The sequence below is a fragment of the Canis lupus genome, chromosome 33, assembly GCF_048164855.1.
Source record: "Canis lupus baileyi chromosome 33, mCanLup2.hap1, whole genome shotgun sequence".
NCBI lineage: Eukaryota > Metazoa > Chordata > Mammalia > Carnivora > Canidae > Canis > Canis lupus.
Genome location: NC_132870.1, coordinates 11,798,006 through 11,811,000, shown reverse-complemented (window position 1 = coordinate 11,811,000; position 12,995 = coordinate 11,798,006). Strand labels below are relative to the sequence as shown.

The following is a 12,995-nucleotide window of genomic DNA, read 5'->3' as shown; positions in this document are numbered from 1 at the left end:
GATCAAGCCCCACAATGGGCTCTGTGCTCAGCAGGAAGTCAGTTTTTCCACCCCTCTCTTGGCCCCTCCCCCCCACTCATGTGCACACACTCTCTAAAATAAATAAATCTTTAAAAAAAAAAAGCAAACTCCTAAAATTATCAGGAGGACAATCCTGCATGTAGGAAGTGACCTCTTTTCCCAGGGAATCACTAAGTGTGCACACCTAGGTGTTCCTGTGCTTTCCCCACTAAAAGTTCTTCCAGAATTATCATTGGAGAGAACAGGCAACACGCACCTTTGTGAGCAGGGCAGTGTGAGAGCCACCACAAGCGAGGAATTCTACTTTCTGATTGTCCAGTGCTTCAATAAGAGAAGGAAAATCTTCACCTACACAAGGAAAAGAATAGAAGTAATAAAAAAAAAAAAAACATCGACTTGCACATTGGAGTTCTATGCTACTAGTAAAATACCTGGACTCCCAGCTGGCAACCACAGTTCCCAAAACCCGACAGGAAAGGCCGCTGGATTGGTATATTTATTTTGGCCTAAAACTGGGGGTGAGGCAGTGGTCAAAGGGCCACACACAGGAGAACTCATATGCCAAAGTGTCAAGCCAGTTCCTAGAACCCACTCTTCTTTTAGCCTAACTTCATTAACTTTAATTGCAGCATTATCTGGTATTTCCAATTCCCATCTAAAATCACCCTTTTAATAAACATACCCTTTTTTTCTTTTATATTCTCTATTCCCGGGTCACCTGGGTGGCTCAGTGATTGAACATCTGCCTTCAGCTCCGGGTGTGATCCCAGGGTCCTAGGATCAAGTCCCACATCAGGCTCCCCTTGGAGCCTGCTTCTCTCTCTGCCTAAGTCTCTGCCTCTGTGTCTTTCATGAATACGTAAATAAAATCTTAAAAAAAAAAAACTCTACTACCATGTCCCTACCCCACACTACCTCTTTTTTCTTTCAACGATTGCTTTGTCCTAGTACTTAGGGATTCAGCAAATACAGTTTAACTGCTTTTTATTCCCTTCGCCCATGGACTTATGGTTTCTCCTGAGTAACTAGCACTGGACCATGTCGGGGAAAGGTGCAGTATGACCAGTGACCCAGGGGGTAACATGTGCATTACCACAGTTGATAAAGCAGCAATGTGCCACACCTGAAAACTCCAAGAGGGTATTTTGGATCATAAAAAAATTTGCCATCTGCTTTGTGGAAGTAGTTCGATATGGGAATTACAGATTTTTTTCCCTATCTGTGTATACAGATATAATTAATACCTTATAGACTAAGTTTAGAATATGTGAGTTTCTAAAGAAATCATTAGTCTCCTTCTGTCCTAACATGGATATACTTCTGTTAACAGACATTTAAGTGCAAAGGCACTTTAGAGGTTATTTCAACCAAAAGCATCACTTTACAGAAAAAGAAAATAATGCCTAGAGAAAAATTAAGTGACTCAGCAAGGCCTTCTCATTAGTTAACTTGCAAAGTAGGAAGCAGAGCCTAGATATTCCCAACAGTCCAATGTCCTTTCCCTGAGCCCACACAACCCTGACATACATTTAATCACAACCACCTCCACACAATGCATGTCTTCTAGATTGATTCTGCCCTGAAGACAAAGATAACCAGGAAGAACAGCATAAATGACAGTGAAGATCTAAACCATTTTTGACAGGGAGGCCCTCCCTCGAGTTAAATTCATCTCTTATCTAACAAATATATTTGACAATAAGAGCTTGAAAATATGTTTCCATACCGTTAGTGTGGCCCAGGCCTAGTTGTCCCAAATCATTTCTTCCCCATGAGTAAATGTTTCCAGACATGGATAAGGCCATGCTGTGGGCTTTTCCCGCGGAAATCTGAACCAATGGGACTCCTGAGAGGTGCTCCACAAGCTGTGGCGTGGGGATTGAGGTGAATAGTCTTCCAACTCCAAGCTGGCCATGTAAATTCTGTCCCCACGCAAAAAGCTCACCACCTTGACATAAACAAAATGCTGCCTTATTAAGTTTCAAGTGCAGGAAACATTAACTTAGGACATTATGTATGTTATCCATACTATACAGTCTCTTACATTCAACTTCTCAGATACTGTATGTCTGAGACAATGAAACTAGAACATCTTCTCTTTAGCAATAACAGTTATACTTCTTTACTTCCTGCCTCAAAGGGTAGTGTCCTTGCTTCCCCAAATCTCATCTTCCTAGATTGTGACTTACCAGTAATAAACCCTGAACATCCCCACTTGTCCCATATCACTAGATTGTGGGCTTCTTAAATGGTCATGTCCACCGCCCACTCCCACCCCGAAATATACCTGTTGAAATCCTAACCCTAAATGTGAAGGTATTAGGAGGTGGACCTTTGGGAGATGATGAGGATTACCTGAGATCATCAGTATGGAGCCCTCAAAAATGGGATCAGTGCCCTTAAAAGAGACATTCCAGAGAGTTCTCTTGCCCTCTCCACCACTTACATGGTGGACCTTCAAAAGACATTCAATCTGCTGACACCCTGAATCGGACCTTCAAATTCCTGCTGTTTCAGTCAGCCAATCTACGGTATTTTTGTTACAGCAGCCCGAACGGACAAAGACAGGTAGAATGGAGCTACCTGAACATATTATAATCAAAACCAAGAAATATTTATTTAAAAAACAAATCATGATGGGCCCAAGAAAACCAGAAACTTTCTACATCTGGGAAAATAAAGCCTAAAATTAATGTTTGCCTTCTGCCCACCTGCTCTGTTCATTAGCCTGAAGATTCTAAATAATTTATACATTTGAAATCATAGCACAGTATCTTGACTCCACATCTTCTTCCTTAATTGAATACATGGAGCCTATTTTTCAAGACAACTTAAGTGTTATCTGATGGAGATGACAATATCTAACAGGGTCTGAAAAAAATATATCAGAGTATTAATGTTTACTGAGTACCTCTTTGCAAAAGACTGTGCAGGATCTGGTGGGAGGCAGCACCTCTCCTTCAAATGTAATTATCAGGTGCCTACCAGCCACCAGGCATATAATGAATGATGAAATGGTTAGTTCTCTTTCTTGCTTCCCTTTCATTCTTCCTAGATTATGATTACCAGAAATAAACTCTGAATATCTTTTTTGCCCCACGTCATTAGACTCTAGGCTTCTTGAAGACCTGGTGTATCCATTTATCTTTATAACTTGAATAGGGTAGGGGATCCCTGGGTGGCTCATCGGTTTAGGGCCTGCTTTTGGCCGAGGGCATGATTCTGGAAACCCGGGATCGAGTCCCATGTTGGGCTCCCTGCATGGAGCCTGCTTCTCCCTCTGCCTGTGTCTCTGCCCCTCTCTCTCTGTGTCTCTCTCATGAATAAATAAATAAAATCTTTTAAATAAGTAAATAAATAACTTGAAAAGGGTAGATATTCGAAATATGTGTTGGTGAATGGATAAATTCAAACAACCAGGTCAATTTTTTATTTTTTTATTTTTTATTTTTGTTTTTTTTTGTTGTTGTTTTTTTAATTTTTTAAATATAAGTTCATACTCTCAACTTCAACTGGGCCTTCAGCAAAGGTCAAATTCTAGATTAGTTACTTCTATTTCACCCCAGTTTCCCTTCAGTTTGTTTCTATCTGCCTTATATATTTAAAAAAAAAAAAATTGGGGGGGGCACCTGTGTGGCTCAGTGGTTAAGCATCTGCCTTTGACAAAGGTCATGATCCCGGGTCCTGGGATTGAGTCCTGCATCAGGCTCCACACAGGGAGCCTGCTTCTCCCTCTGCCTGTGTCTCTGCCTCTGTGTGTGTGTGTCTCATGAATGATCTTAAAAAAAAAAAAAAGAAATAGGAAATAATAAGGGCTGGAGAGAATCCCTGAATTTAAATGATAACGAGGAACACATAGAGGCCTGCAAACTGGCCACAAGATTAGATCCAAGGGAGTCTAAGCTCCTGTCATGGGCGCTGAAAGAGAACTAGAAAAAGGGAAGCAGGTTCTAGAAAAGGCATCCATGCTTGGTCCTCTTTCCAGAATGATTCTAATTATTCAGAATATTTTCATTGTTTCTTATTTGAAAAATAAAAACATGGAACTGTTGAAATAAATCTCTCAAGTCAAGATGGAACCAGTGCTGTATCAGCAAACTGACTTACAAACTCCTTTAACTGCTCCACTTGACCAGAAACACTATATATCCAGTAAACTAATCCCCAAACACCAAGCCAACTCTGAGCCATATAGTTGTTGCCTGCTATTTCTAAATAAAATTAGATATGCAACCCCCAATCAACCATGCCCTATTTCTGCACTGTGGCTTCCAATGCTTTAGAAAACTTGCCCTTGCTCAAAATCCTTCTAGAAGAGTGCTCCACTGCTTGTGATGCACTGTACTCCTAATCCATCGATTGTCTGTCCTTGAACAAAGGGTATCAAATTCTTTACTAAATTGTTTGTTTTGTCATTTGACAGAATGCAATGTAGAAACGATGAATATGGAAACCTAAAGATTTTATAGATCCAAAAATTCTTTTATTTTGTAACAAGTGCCTTGGGGTGCCTGGCTGGCTCAGTTGGTAGAGCATGTGACTCTTGATTGACTCTATCTCAGGGTCATGAATTCAAGCCCCATACTGAGCCTAGAGCTACTTAAAAAAAAAAAAAAAAAAAAAACAAGTGCCCTGAACTATAGCAAATTCAAAATCATAACTTTGTCTATTATAAAGTGAAGCACATACATTCTACTAGCTCTACATATACACATATACATGTTTATTCCTTCTAAAAAACAATATTCCAGAAAAGTACCTTTTGAGAGTGCAAGAGAATGATAATCTCCACATGTGATCTGAATTATACTTTTTTCTTGTAAAATGCATTGAAACCTGATGAAAGAAAATAAAATTTATGTCAATCACTATAATGAAAGTCACAACATCAATGTTAAATTTATTAATTGTATTTAATTGGAATTGATATAGTTCACTGATGAAATTCACTGGTCATTTCAGAATTGTTTACTTTAGAGCCACTATATAAAGCAGAGGACAAAATTCATATAAATTACCATTTTCCTATAAAAATTATGATTGCCTCTTGAGTAAAATTTAAATAATCTTTAATATAATTTTTTGTAAAAGAAAAAAAAGTTCCCTACCTTGCATGTTCTATGCTATAGTTGTACTCGAATGGTTTTCCATCTGAGGATAGAATCAGCATGTGCTCTGCTCCTTGGTCCACGGAATGTATCTTCATTTTTTTCCCTAATTTAATGCACTCTGCAGAGCAAATCCAACCAGGAATTATCACCACTCTGGTTATTACCCATTATCATTAATCATTTCGTTATAATACACTTAAAACACCCCCCAAAAAATTTCAACGAGACAACCTTGGACTTAACACGAACCTCTCTTTAAAGAAAAATTCAAGAATGAAAGCAGACAAACTAACAATGCTACTGTTTGACAACGGATTTTTTTTTTTCTTTTTTCTTAAGATTGTATTTATTTTTGAGGAGAGAATGAGTGGTAGGGAGGAGGAGAGGGAGGGAAGGAAAGAGGAAAAGGGAGGGAGGAAAAAAGAGAGAAAGAGAGAGAGAAAAGCAGACTGCCTCCTGAGCAGGGAGCCCACCGAGGGGCTGGATCCCAGGATCCGGAGACCATGACCTGAGCTAAAGGCAGATGCATCCAAACACCCCGGCCATGGATTTTTTTCAATTTGGGAAAGCATTGATTCATACTTTGTTTTAAACTGAATATAGGGCAGCCCGGGTGGCTCAGCAGTTTAGCGCTGCCTTCGGCCCAGGGCCTGATCCTGGAGACCCGGGATGGAGTCCCGCGTCAGGCTCCCTGCATGGAGCCTGCTTCTCCCTCTGCCTGTGTCTCTGCCTCTCTCTCTATGTATCTCATAAATAAATAAATAGCATCTTTAAAAAATAAAAATAAACTGAATATAGTTTTGGGGTGCCTGAGCGGCTCAGTCGGTTAAGCATCTCTCTTGGGTTTCAGGTCAGCTCATGATCTCAGGATTGTAAAATGGAGGAGCTTGGAGCCTGCTTAAGATTCTTTCTCGCCCTCTGCCCCTCCCCCCTCTAAAAAATAAAATCAAATAAATTCAATATAGTTTTAAAATAACCAATTATTGTTTTGAATTCCTGTTTAATAAATTGAGACAGAAATTGAATTTGAAGCGACAGAAATGAAAAATTCTATAAGAAAATAACAATATCTGGAGGACATAACTCATTTTAGAAAAAAATATATTGCGTATTTTGAGACCTACTCTTTCCAAATACAAAACAAATAATAATAAAACCTCTTAATTGCTCCATGTAGAAGCCAAGTTCTATATTTTTGAAAGGAAGAATTGTGTTTGAGGACTATTTTTAAGGAAGAATGGTGTCAAAAGAATTTTCATGGTCATTATTGCATATTTAGCCCTTTCTAAAAATTAAGAGATTTAAAAATTGTCCAGTTACCGTTTACTCTTATTTGTTCACAAAAATTAGATAGGAGATCTTGTTTTACTTTTTGGTTCTAACCAAATAGAAGTTATTCGTGTAAAAATCTCAAAGCACAAACCACTTCACATTAGAAATGCTATGAGAACCAAAATAGTTTGGTAATAAAGAAGAAATGGTCCAACAGACTAATGTTTTTTAGAGATCAGCATTTCAAATCACTGGGGGGGGGGGGGAGTTACTCAGGGGCGGGAGAGAGGGGAAAAAAAAAAGTTACTCCAAGAAAGTACTGGGTCATCAGACTAGCCATTAGGAGAAACAAGTACATCCAGATTCCTCCACCTCCTTAAAATCATTTTCAAATGCATCCAAAATTTTAATTTTAATAATAAAAGCTTAAGAGATGCCTGCGTGGCTCAGTTGGATAAGCCCCAGACTCTGGATTTCAGCTCAGGTCTTGATCTCACAGTCTAGAGTTTGAGCCTCCCATTGGGCACCACGCTGGGCATGGAGACTACTTAAAAAAATAAATAAAAGCTTAACATTGCTATAAAGATGAGTACATTCAAAAGAAAAAAAAAAAAAAACACTTGAGCGTGGAGAGCTTTGTAACACAAAATCCGTAAGCCTTCTGCATAGAAAAGCTTGATGAAGGAGGCTACAAATAACATCAACTAAAGTTCAGTTCGGAAAAATATCACTCCGTCTATGCCGGACAAAGGGCTACTATTCTTACTCAATATTCAAATTCAAATAAATAAGAGATTGACTCAATTTTTTAAAAGGCCAGTCTAAGGTGCGACCAGGCAGTTCACCAAAAAGGAATGCAAATGACCGATAGAAAAAAAAAAAAAACAAAAAAAAACAAAAAGAAAAGATGCTGGACTTCCCTCGAGTGAAAAAGCAAAAAACGACCAGTGAAATACCATTTTCTTCGCTCAACAGATGGGCAAAATTTTCAAGATTGAGAGTGTGGCCGTTTGCTTTCTTCCACCTGCAAAATCGGAGCCACCGTTCCTAACCTCACCACCTCGGACAAGTGCCGCTGAGCGCATCCTTTAAATCGTTTGCGTATCCAAGATCCCGCGGTTGAGCACAGGAGAACCATCCCCTCCAAAGGCTCACGGAATCGCAGAACGAGTAACTGAAAAGCAAGCGCAGACGCCACGGCTCCAGGCCCTCCAGGCCCTCCAGGCCCTCCAGGCCGACGGGCCACGGCTGCCGCGAGCGGCGCGCTCCGTCCGCACCGGCTACCTGCGGGGCGCCCCCCCCCCCACGCTGGCCTCGCCGAGGAACCGAGACCTCGGCCGCCCACACGCGTGACGCGCAAAAAGCCACCCGGCCCGCGGCGTCGAGTCCCGTCCGGAGCCGCCGCCCGCACCGCCCGCCGCCCACCCCCGCAGCCGCAGCCCGAGCCGGGGCGCCGAGCCGCACCGCCCGCCCCACTCACTCGGCTTCCTGACGTCGCTCCCCGCCGGCAGCTGGTGCACCTCGACGCCGGCCCCGCCGCGCTCCAACACCACCAGGCGCCCGCGCGAGCAGCACATCTGACGCGTCGCCTCGGCCCTCGGGGGCAGCGCCCTGCGGAGGCCCGCGGCGCTGGGGAAGAGCCAGAGCTGGGTGCCCGGCGGCTCCGCGGGGCGTCGGGGCGCGGGGCGCGGCCCGGGCGCCGGGCGCGCGCCGCCCCGAGCTCTCCTGGGGGGCCTGCGCTCCATCGCCGCCTTCCCGGGCTCCACCGTCGCGCGTCCGCTCTCCGCACCTCGGAGGAGGCCGAGCTCCCGAGGAAGCCCCGAGGAAACCGTCCCCGCGGCCGCGGCGCGCAGCCGGAGCGGGCGGACAGCGCGGCGGCGTCGAGGAACCGCAGCCTCCCCGCCCCCGCGCTCGGACGCCGGGCTCGCAACGCGCTGTGTGGGGGCGGAGCCCGCAGCTCCCGTCGGAAACGAAACCGCTGTCGGCTGTCCGGGGGCGCGGAGTAAACAGCGAGGAAAGGGAAACTGAGCGGCTCACGAATGGGCTTGGAAGGCGGCCGAGCCGGCGGGGTGCTGGCAGGTGGCGAGGCGGGCGGGCGGGGCTGAGGAGGTGCCCCCGGGCGGGCCGCGGCCGCCAGAACCGGACCTAGTGGCCTTCGAAGAAACCGCGCAGCTCCGCCGCGAGCAGCGGCGGCCCAGGCGGGCGTCCAGAATCGCCGGGAGTTCCTGCCGTAGGGGCCGCGACTCGGCCGGGCGCTCGGTTTCGGCTCCGCCACACGATCGTGAGGAGCAGAGCGAGCGCCGCGCGGCCGGCCCCTCGGCGCCCCGCGACGCGCCCCCCGCCCCGTCCGGACGGCGTGGCTTGCCGGTTCCGCAGCTCCTCAGTCCTGTGCAGCCTTCACGCCGGTGGGTTTGTTGTTGTTGTTGTTTCCCCTACACTTAGCATAGGGCTTTTTGGGGAGCTTTAACCTGTGGTGTTTCATTGGTCACCGGCCAGTCAGTAGCTGTTGGTGAGTGTTACCACCACACGCGGATACACGACGACCGGCGCTTTATCCACTCGCCAGGTCACCGGCATTGCAGTTCTCTCCAGGCTGGAGCTACAGTGAATGAAGCTGCTTCGGACCGTGAGCACGTCTTGGAGTGGATCAGTGTGTTCCTTTCTTATAAGTAAATACCTAAAACTGGGGGACGGCCGGGTGGCTCAGGGCGTGACCCCGGGGTCCCGGGCTGGAGTCCCCCATCGGCCTCCCCACAGGGAGCCTGCTCCTCCCTCTGCCTGTGTCTCTGCCTCTCTCTCTCCGGATGTCTCATGAATAAATAAATAAAATCTTTAAAATAAATATAGTGGGATTGCTCTATGGTATGGTAAATACATACGAATATAAGAAACTATCAAATCTTTGTGAGGTGCTGTGTGCCCTTTTTGCATTCCCTCCACCGCTTTATGGCCGTGCCAGTCCCTCTCTCTCTCTCTCTCTCTCTTTTTTTTTTTTTTAGGATTTTATTTATTTATTCATGAGAGACACACAGAGAGAGAGAGAGGCAGAGACACAGGCACGGGGAGAAGCAGGCTCCTCGCAGGGAGCCCGATGTGGGACTCGATCCCTGATCCTGGGATCACGCCCAGAGCAGAAGACACTCAACTGCTGAGCCACCCAGGTGTCCCCCTGCCCATCCCTCCATATCCTTGAGGACATTTGAATCGTCGTCTTTCTAATTATAGCAGTTGTGAAGCGGGAGAGCTAGGTTCTTGTCTCATGGAGTGGAAGAAGGAACCCCGCCCCCCCCAAACACATACACACACACACACGCGCACACACACGCACAGGAGAGTAAAGCAATAGAGTTTTATTAAGTGAGGATACAGAAAAAAACTCTTAGGACCTAAAGGCCAGGACAGGGTTGCCAACCTGGGCTTCCACTGACAGAATCTTTAATTTAGAACCGACCAGGGAGCTTGTGGCCTTATCACTCTTGTGATATTTTGGCTTGAGTAAGGACTGGTGGTGATAACATCTCTAAGGGCTTCTTTTTTAGGTCTGGTTATTCTTGTTGGTCACAGGTGACTGTCATACAAAAGATACCACCATCACCACAACCACCAGCCCCCCCCAACACACATACATCTAGGGCAAAGTGGTCAGTTTGTTCCCTTCTCTCTGGTTTCCTTACACCTCGGCATTTTGGGAATTTTTTTTTTTTTAAGATTTTATTTATTCAGGAGAGACACACGCACACACACACAGAGGCAGAGACACGGGCAGAGGGAGAAGCAGGCTCCATGCAGGGAGCCTGACGCGGGACTCCATCCCGGGTCTCCAGGATTACACCCTGGGTTGCAGGCGGTGGCTCAACCGCTGCGCCACCGGGGCTGCCCATTTTAGGGATTTTTTGAGTCTGATCTTGTAGCCCCCTTCCTATGTCTCCCACCTGTCCCTTACTCAGTTGCAGTGGCCTGTCTATGTGTATATCTTACTGTGGTTTTAATTTCCATTTCCCTAATGTTTAATGATGTTGAAGCATCTTTTCATGTGTTTATTAGTGCTAATCTGTCTCTTCTTTGGTGAAATGTCTATTCACATCTTTTGCTGTTTATTGATTTGCTTATTATCTCAAAGTTCTTTCTATATATTACAGTTCCTCATGTTATATATCAAGTTCTTTATTAGATATGTTTTGAAATGTTTTCTATCCATCTGTGGCTTGCCTTTTAATTTTATTAAGTGTCTTTGAAGAGCTGAAGTTTTTTATTTTTAATGCAATTTATCCATTTTTTTCTTTTATATAGTTAAATGCCTTTCCTTTCCTTTCCTTTTCTTCTTTTTTTGTCTTAGGAAATCTTTGCTTAACCCAAGGTTGTAAGGATTTTCTTATATATTATCTTCTAGAAGTTTTATTGTTTTAGGTCTTTGTTACACTTCAAATGAATTTTTCTTTATGGTGTGAGGTAGGATAGGGGTTAATTTTTGACCTTACAGATTTCCAGGTGTTCTAGCTAGCCTCCCCACCCCCCCTTGAATTACTATATGGTCCTTGTCAAAACTCTGCTAGCTATGTGTAATTGGATTTATTTCTGGAATTTTTACTGTGTCTCTTGGATCTATATGTCTATTTTTTTAGATTATATTTATTTATTCATGAGAGACACATACAGAGAGGCAGAGACATAGGGAGAGGGAAAAGCAGGCTCCCTATGGGGAGCCTAATGTGGGATTCCATCCTGGGATCCCAGGATCACGACCTAAGCGAAAGACAGACGCTCAACCACTAAGCCACCCAGGTGTCCCTATGTGTCTATTTTTACTTCAAGACCACACTGCCTTCATTACTGTAGATTACAATTAAGTCTCAAAATCAGTTCATTCAAATGCTCCACCATTGTCTTTCTTCAGTGTTGTTCTGGCTATTCTATCTGATTGTTTGTTTTGGCTATTTTAGGTCCTCCATATTTCCATATATATTTTAGGATGTTTATATCTACAAAACAGACTGCAGGGATTTTGAGATTGCACTAAATCAAATCATTTGGGAAGAATTGACCTACTGTTTATTTATTCCTTCGTCCATGAGTATCTCTCTCCTCATTTTCTTTTTTAAAGGTTTATTTATTGGGACACCTGGGTGGGTCAGTGGTTGAGCATCTGCCTTTGGCTCAGATCGTGATCCAGGGGTCCTGGGATTGAGTCCTGCATCGGGCTCCCCACAGGGAGCCTGCTTCTCCCTCTGCCAATGTCTCTGTGTCTCTCATGAATAAATAAATAAATTCTTAAAAAAAAAAAAAGGTTTATTTAAGAGAGAGAGAACATGTGCACCCATTCATGCTGGAGGGAGGGTCAGAGACAGTCTCAAACAGACTCCCAGATGAAGCCGGAAAGGAGGGGCTGCTCCGTCCTATGAGGCAGAGGTCAAGACCAGAGGCTAACCAAGAATTGGAGGCCTAATCGACTCAGCCACGTAGGTGCAACTTCCCCATTAATTTAAAGCTTCCCTAATGTCTTTCAGCAATTTTTTCTAGTTTTCACTGTATAGTTTAACATATCTTGTTAAATTTATTCTTAAATATTTTTTGGTTTTACAAATACTTTAAAAATTTTTAATTATAGGATTGTTAGTATGTGTATAAGTAGTTAATTTTTTTTAATTTTATTTATTTATGATAGGCACACAGTGAGTGAGTGAGAGAGAGAGAGAGAGGCAGAGACACAGGCAGAGGGAGAAGCAGGTTCCATGCACCGGGAGCCCGACGTGGGATTCGATCCCGGGTCTCCAGGATCATGCCCTGGGCCAAAGGCAGACGCTAAACCACTGCGCCACCCAGGGATCCCTAAGTAGTTAATTTTTATATATTGACCTTGAATCCTGAGACCTTTCTATACTTACTTAATACTTCTAGTAGGTTTTGTTTTGTTTTAGATTCCTTAGGATCTTCTGGAGGTAACCATATAGTCTATAAATAAGATAGTTTTACTCCTTCCTTTCCAATCATTATGCCTTTTCTTTTCTTTTTTGCCCCCTCTTATATAAACTAGTACCTCTAGTACAATGTTGAATAGAAGTGATGAGAGGCATCCTTACCTTGTTACTAGATTTACTAGGAAAGCATTTAGTCTCTTAACATTAAGTGTGAGATTAGCTCTTTGTTGGTTCTATCAGGTTGTAGAAGTTTCCTTCTGCTCCTAGTTTGCTAAAATTATCATGCATGAGTGACTATTGCATTTAGTCAAATTTTTTTTTCTGCTTCTATTGAGGTAATTATATGATTTTTCTTTGTCTTATTACAGTGAGATATGATAGATTTTTAGGTGCATTTCTGGACTAAACCCCACTTGGCCACAAGGTATTATCCTTTTTATATTTTTTGGATATGTTTGATGTGTTAAAGTCTTGGAAAGGTGTTTTGTGTTTCTGTTCATGAGACATATTTGTAGTTTTCTTTTCCTATAATGTCTTTGTCTGGTTTTGACATTAGTACAGTGCCGGTGTTGTACTTAATCAGGAAGTGTTCCCTCTCTATTTTCTTTTTTAAAAATTTTTATTTATTTATTTAAGACTTTATTTATTTATTTGACAGAAAGAGAAAGCTCAAGCA

At 43.6% G+C, this 12,995-nt stretch overlaps 1 protein-coding gene and 1 long non-coding RNA gene across 4 annotated transcripts in view; one reads left to right on the top strand and one right to left on the bottom strand.

Moving 5' to 3' along the window:
* HERC5 (HECT and RLD domain containing E3 ubiquitin protein ligase 5) overlaps nucleotides 1-8,164 on the bottom strand; it is a 43,340-nt gene extending 35,176 nt beyond the window's left edge. For 2 of the 3 annotated variants that reach the window (XM_072810668.1, XM_072810669.1), the window contains exons 1-5: nucleotides 7,885-8,164; nucleotides 5,130-5,250; nucleotides 4,781-4,857; nucleotides 1,748-1,969; nucleotides 278-369 (exon numbers count right to left, since the gene is read on the bottom strand). In XM_072810668.1, the coding sequence (XP_072666769.1) occupies nucleotides 278-369; nucleotides 1,748-1,969; nucleotides 4,781-4,857; nucleotides 5,130-5,250; nucleotides 7,885-8,149 (777 nt within the window). In that variant the 5' untranslated portion in view covers nucleotides 8,150-8,164. Of the gene's footprint in view, nucleotides 1-277; nucleotides 370-1,747; nucleotides 1,970-4,780; nucleotides 4,858-5,129; nucleotides 5,251-7,884 lie in introns of those variants that run through there. The other variant, XM_072810670.1, reaches the window with a different exon arrangement.
* LOC140623923 (uncharacterized) lies at nucleotides 8,157-9,246 on the top strand. Its single transcript, XR_012023447.1, has 2 exons — nucleotides 8,157-8,809; nucleotides 8,971-9,246. It is a non-coding gene; the product is annotated as an uncharacterized lncRNA (long non-coding RNA).
* The last annotated feature ends 3,749 nt before the right edge of the window (nucleotides 9,247-12,995 follow it).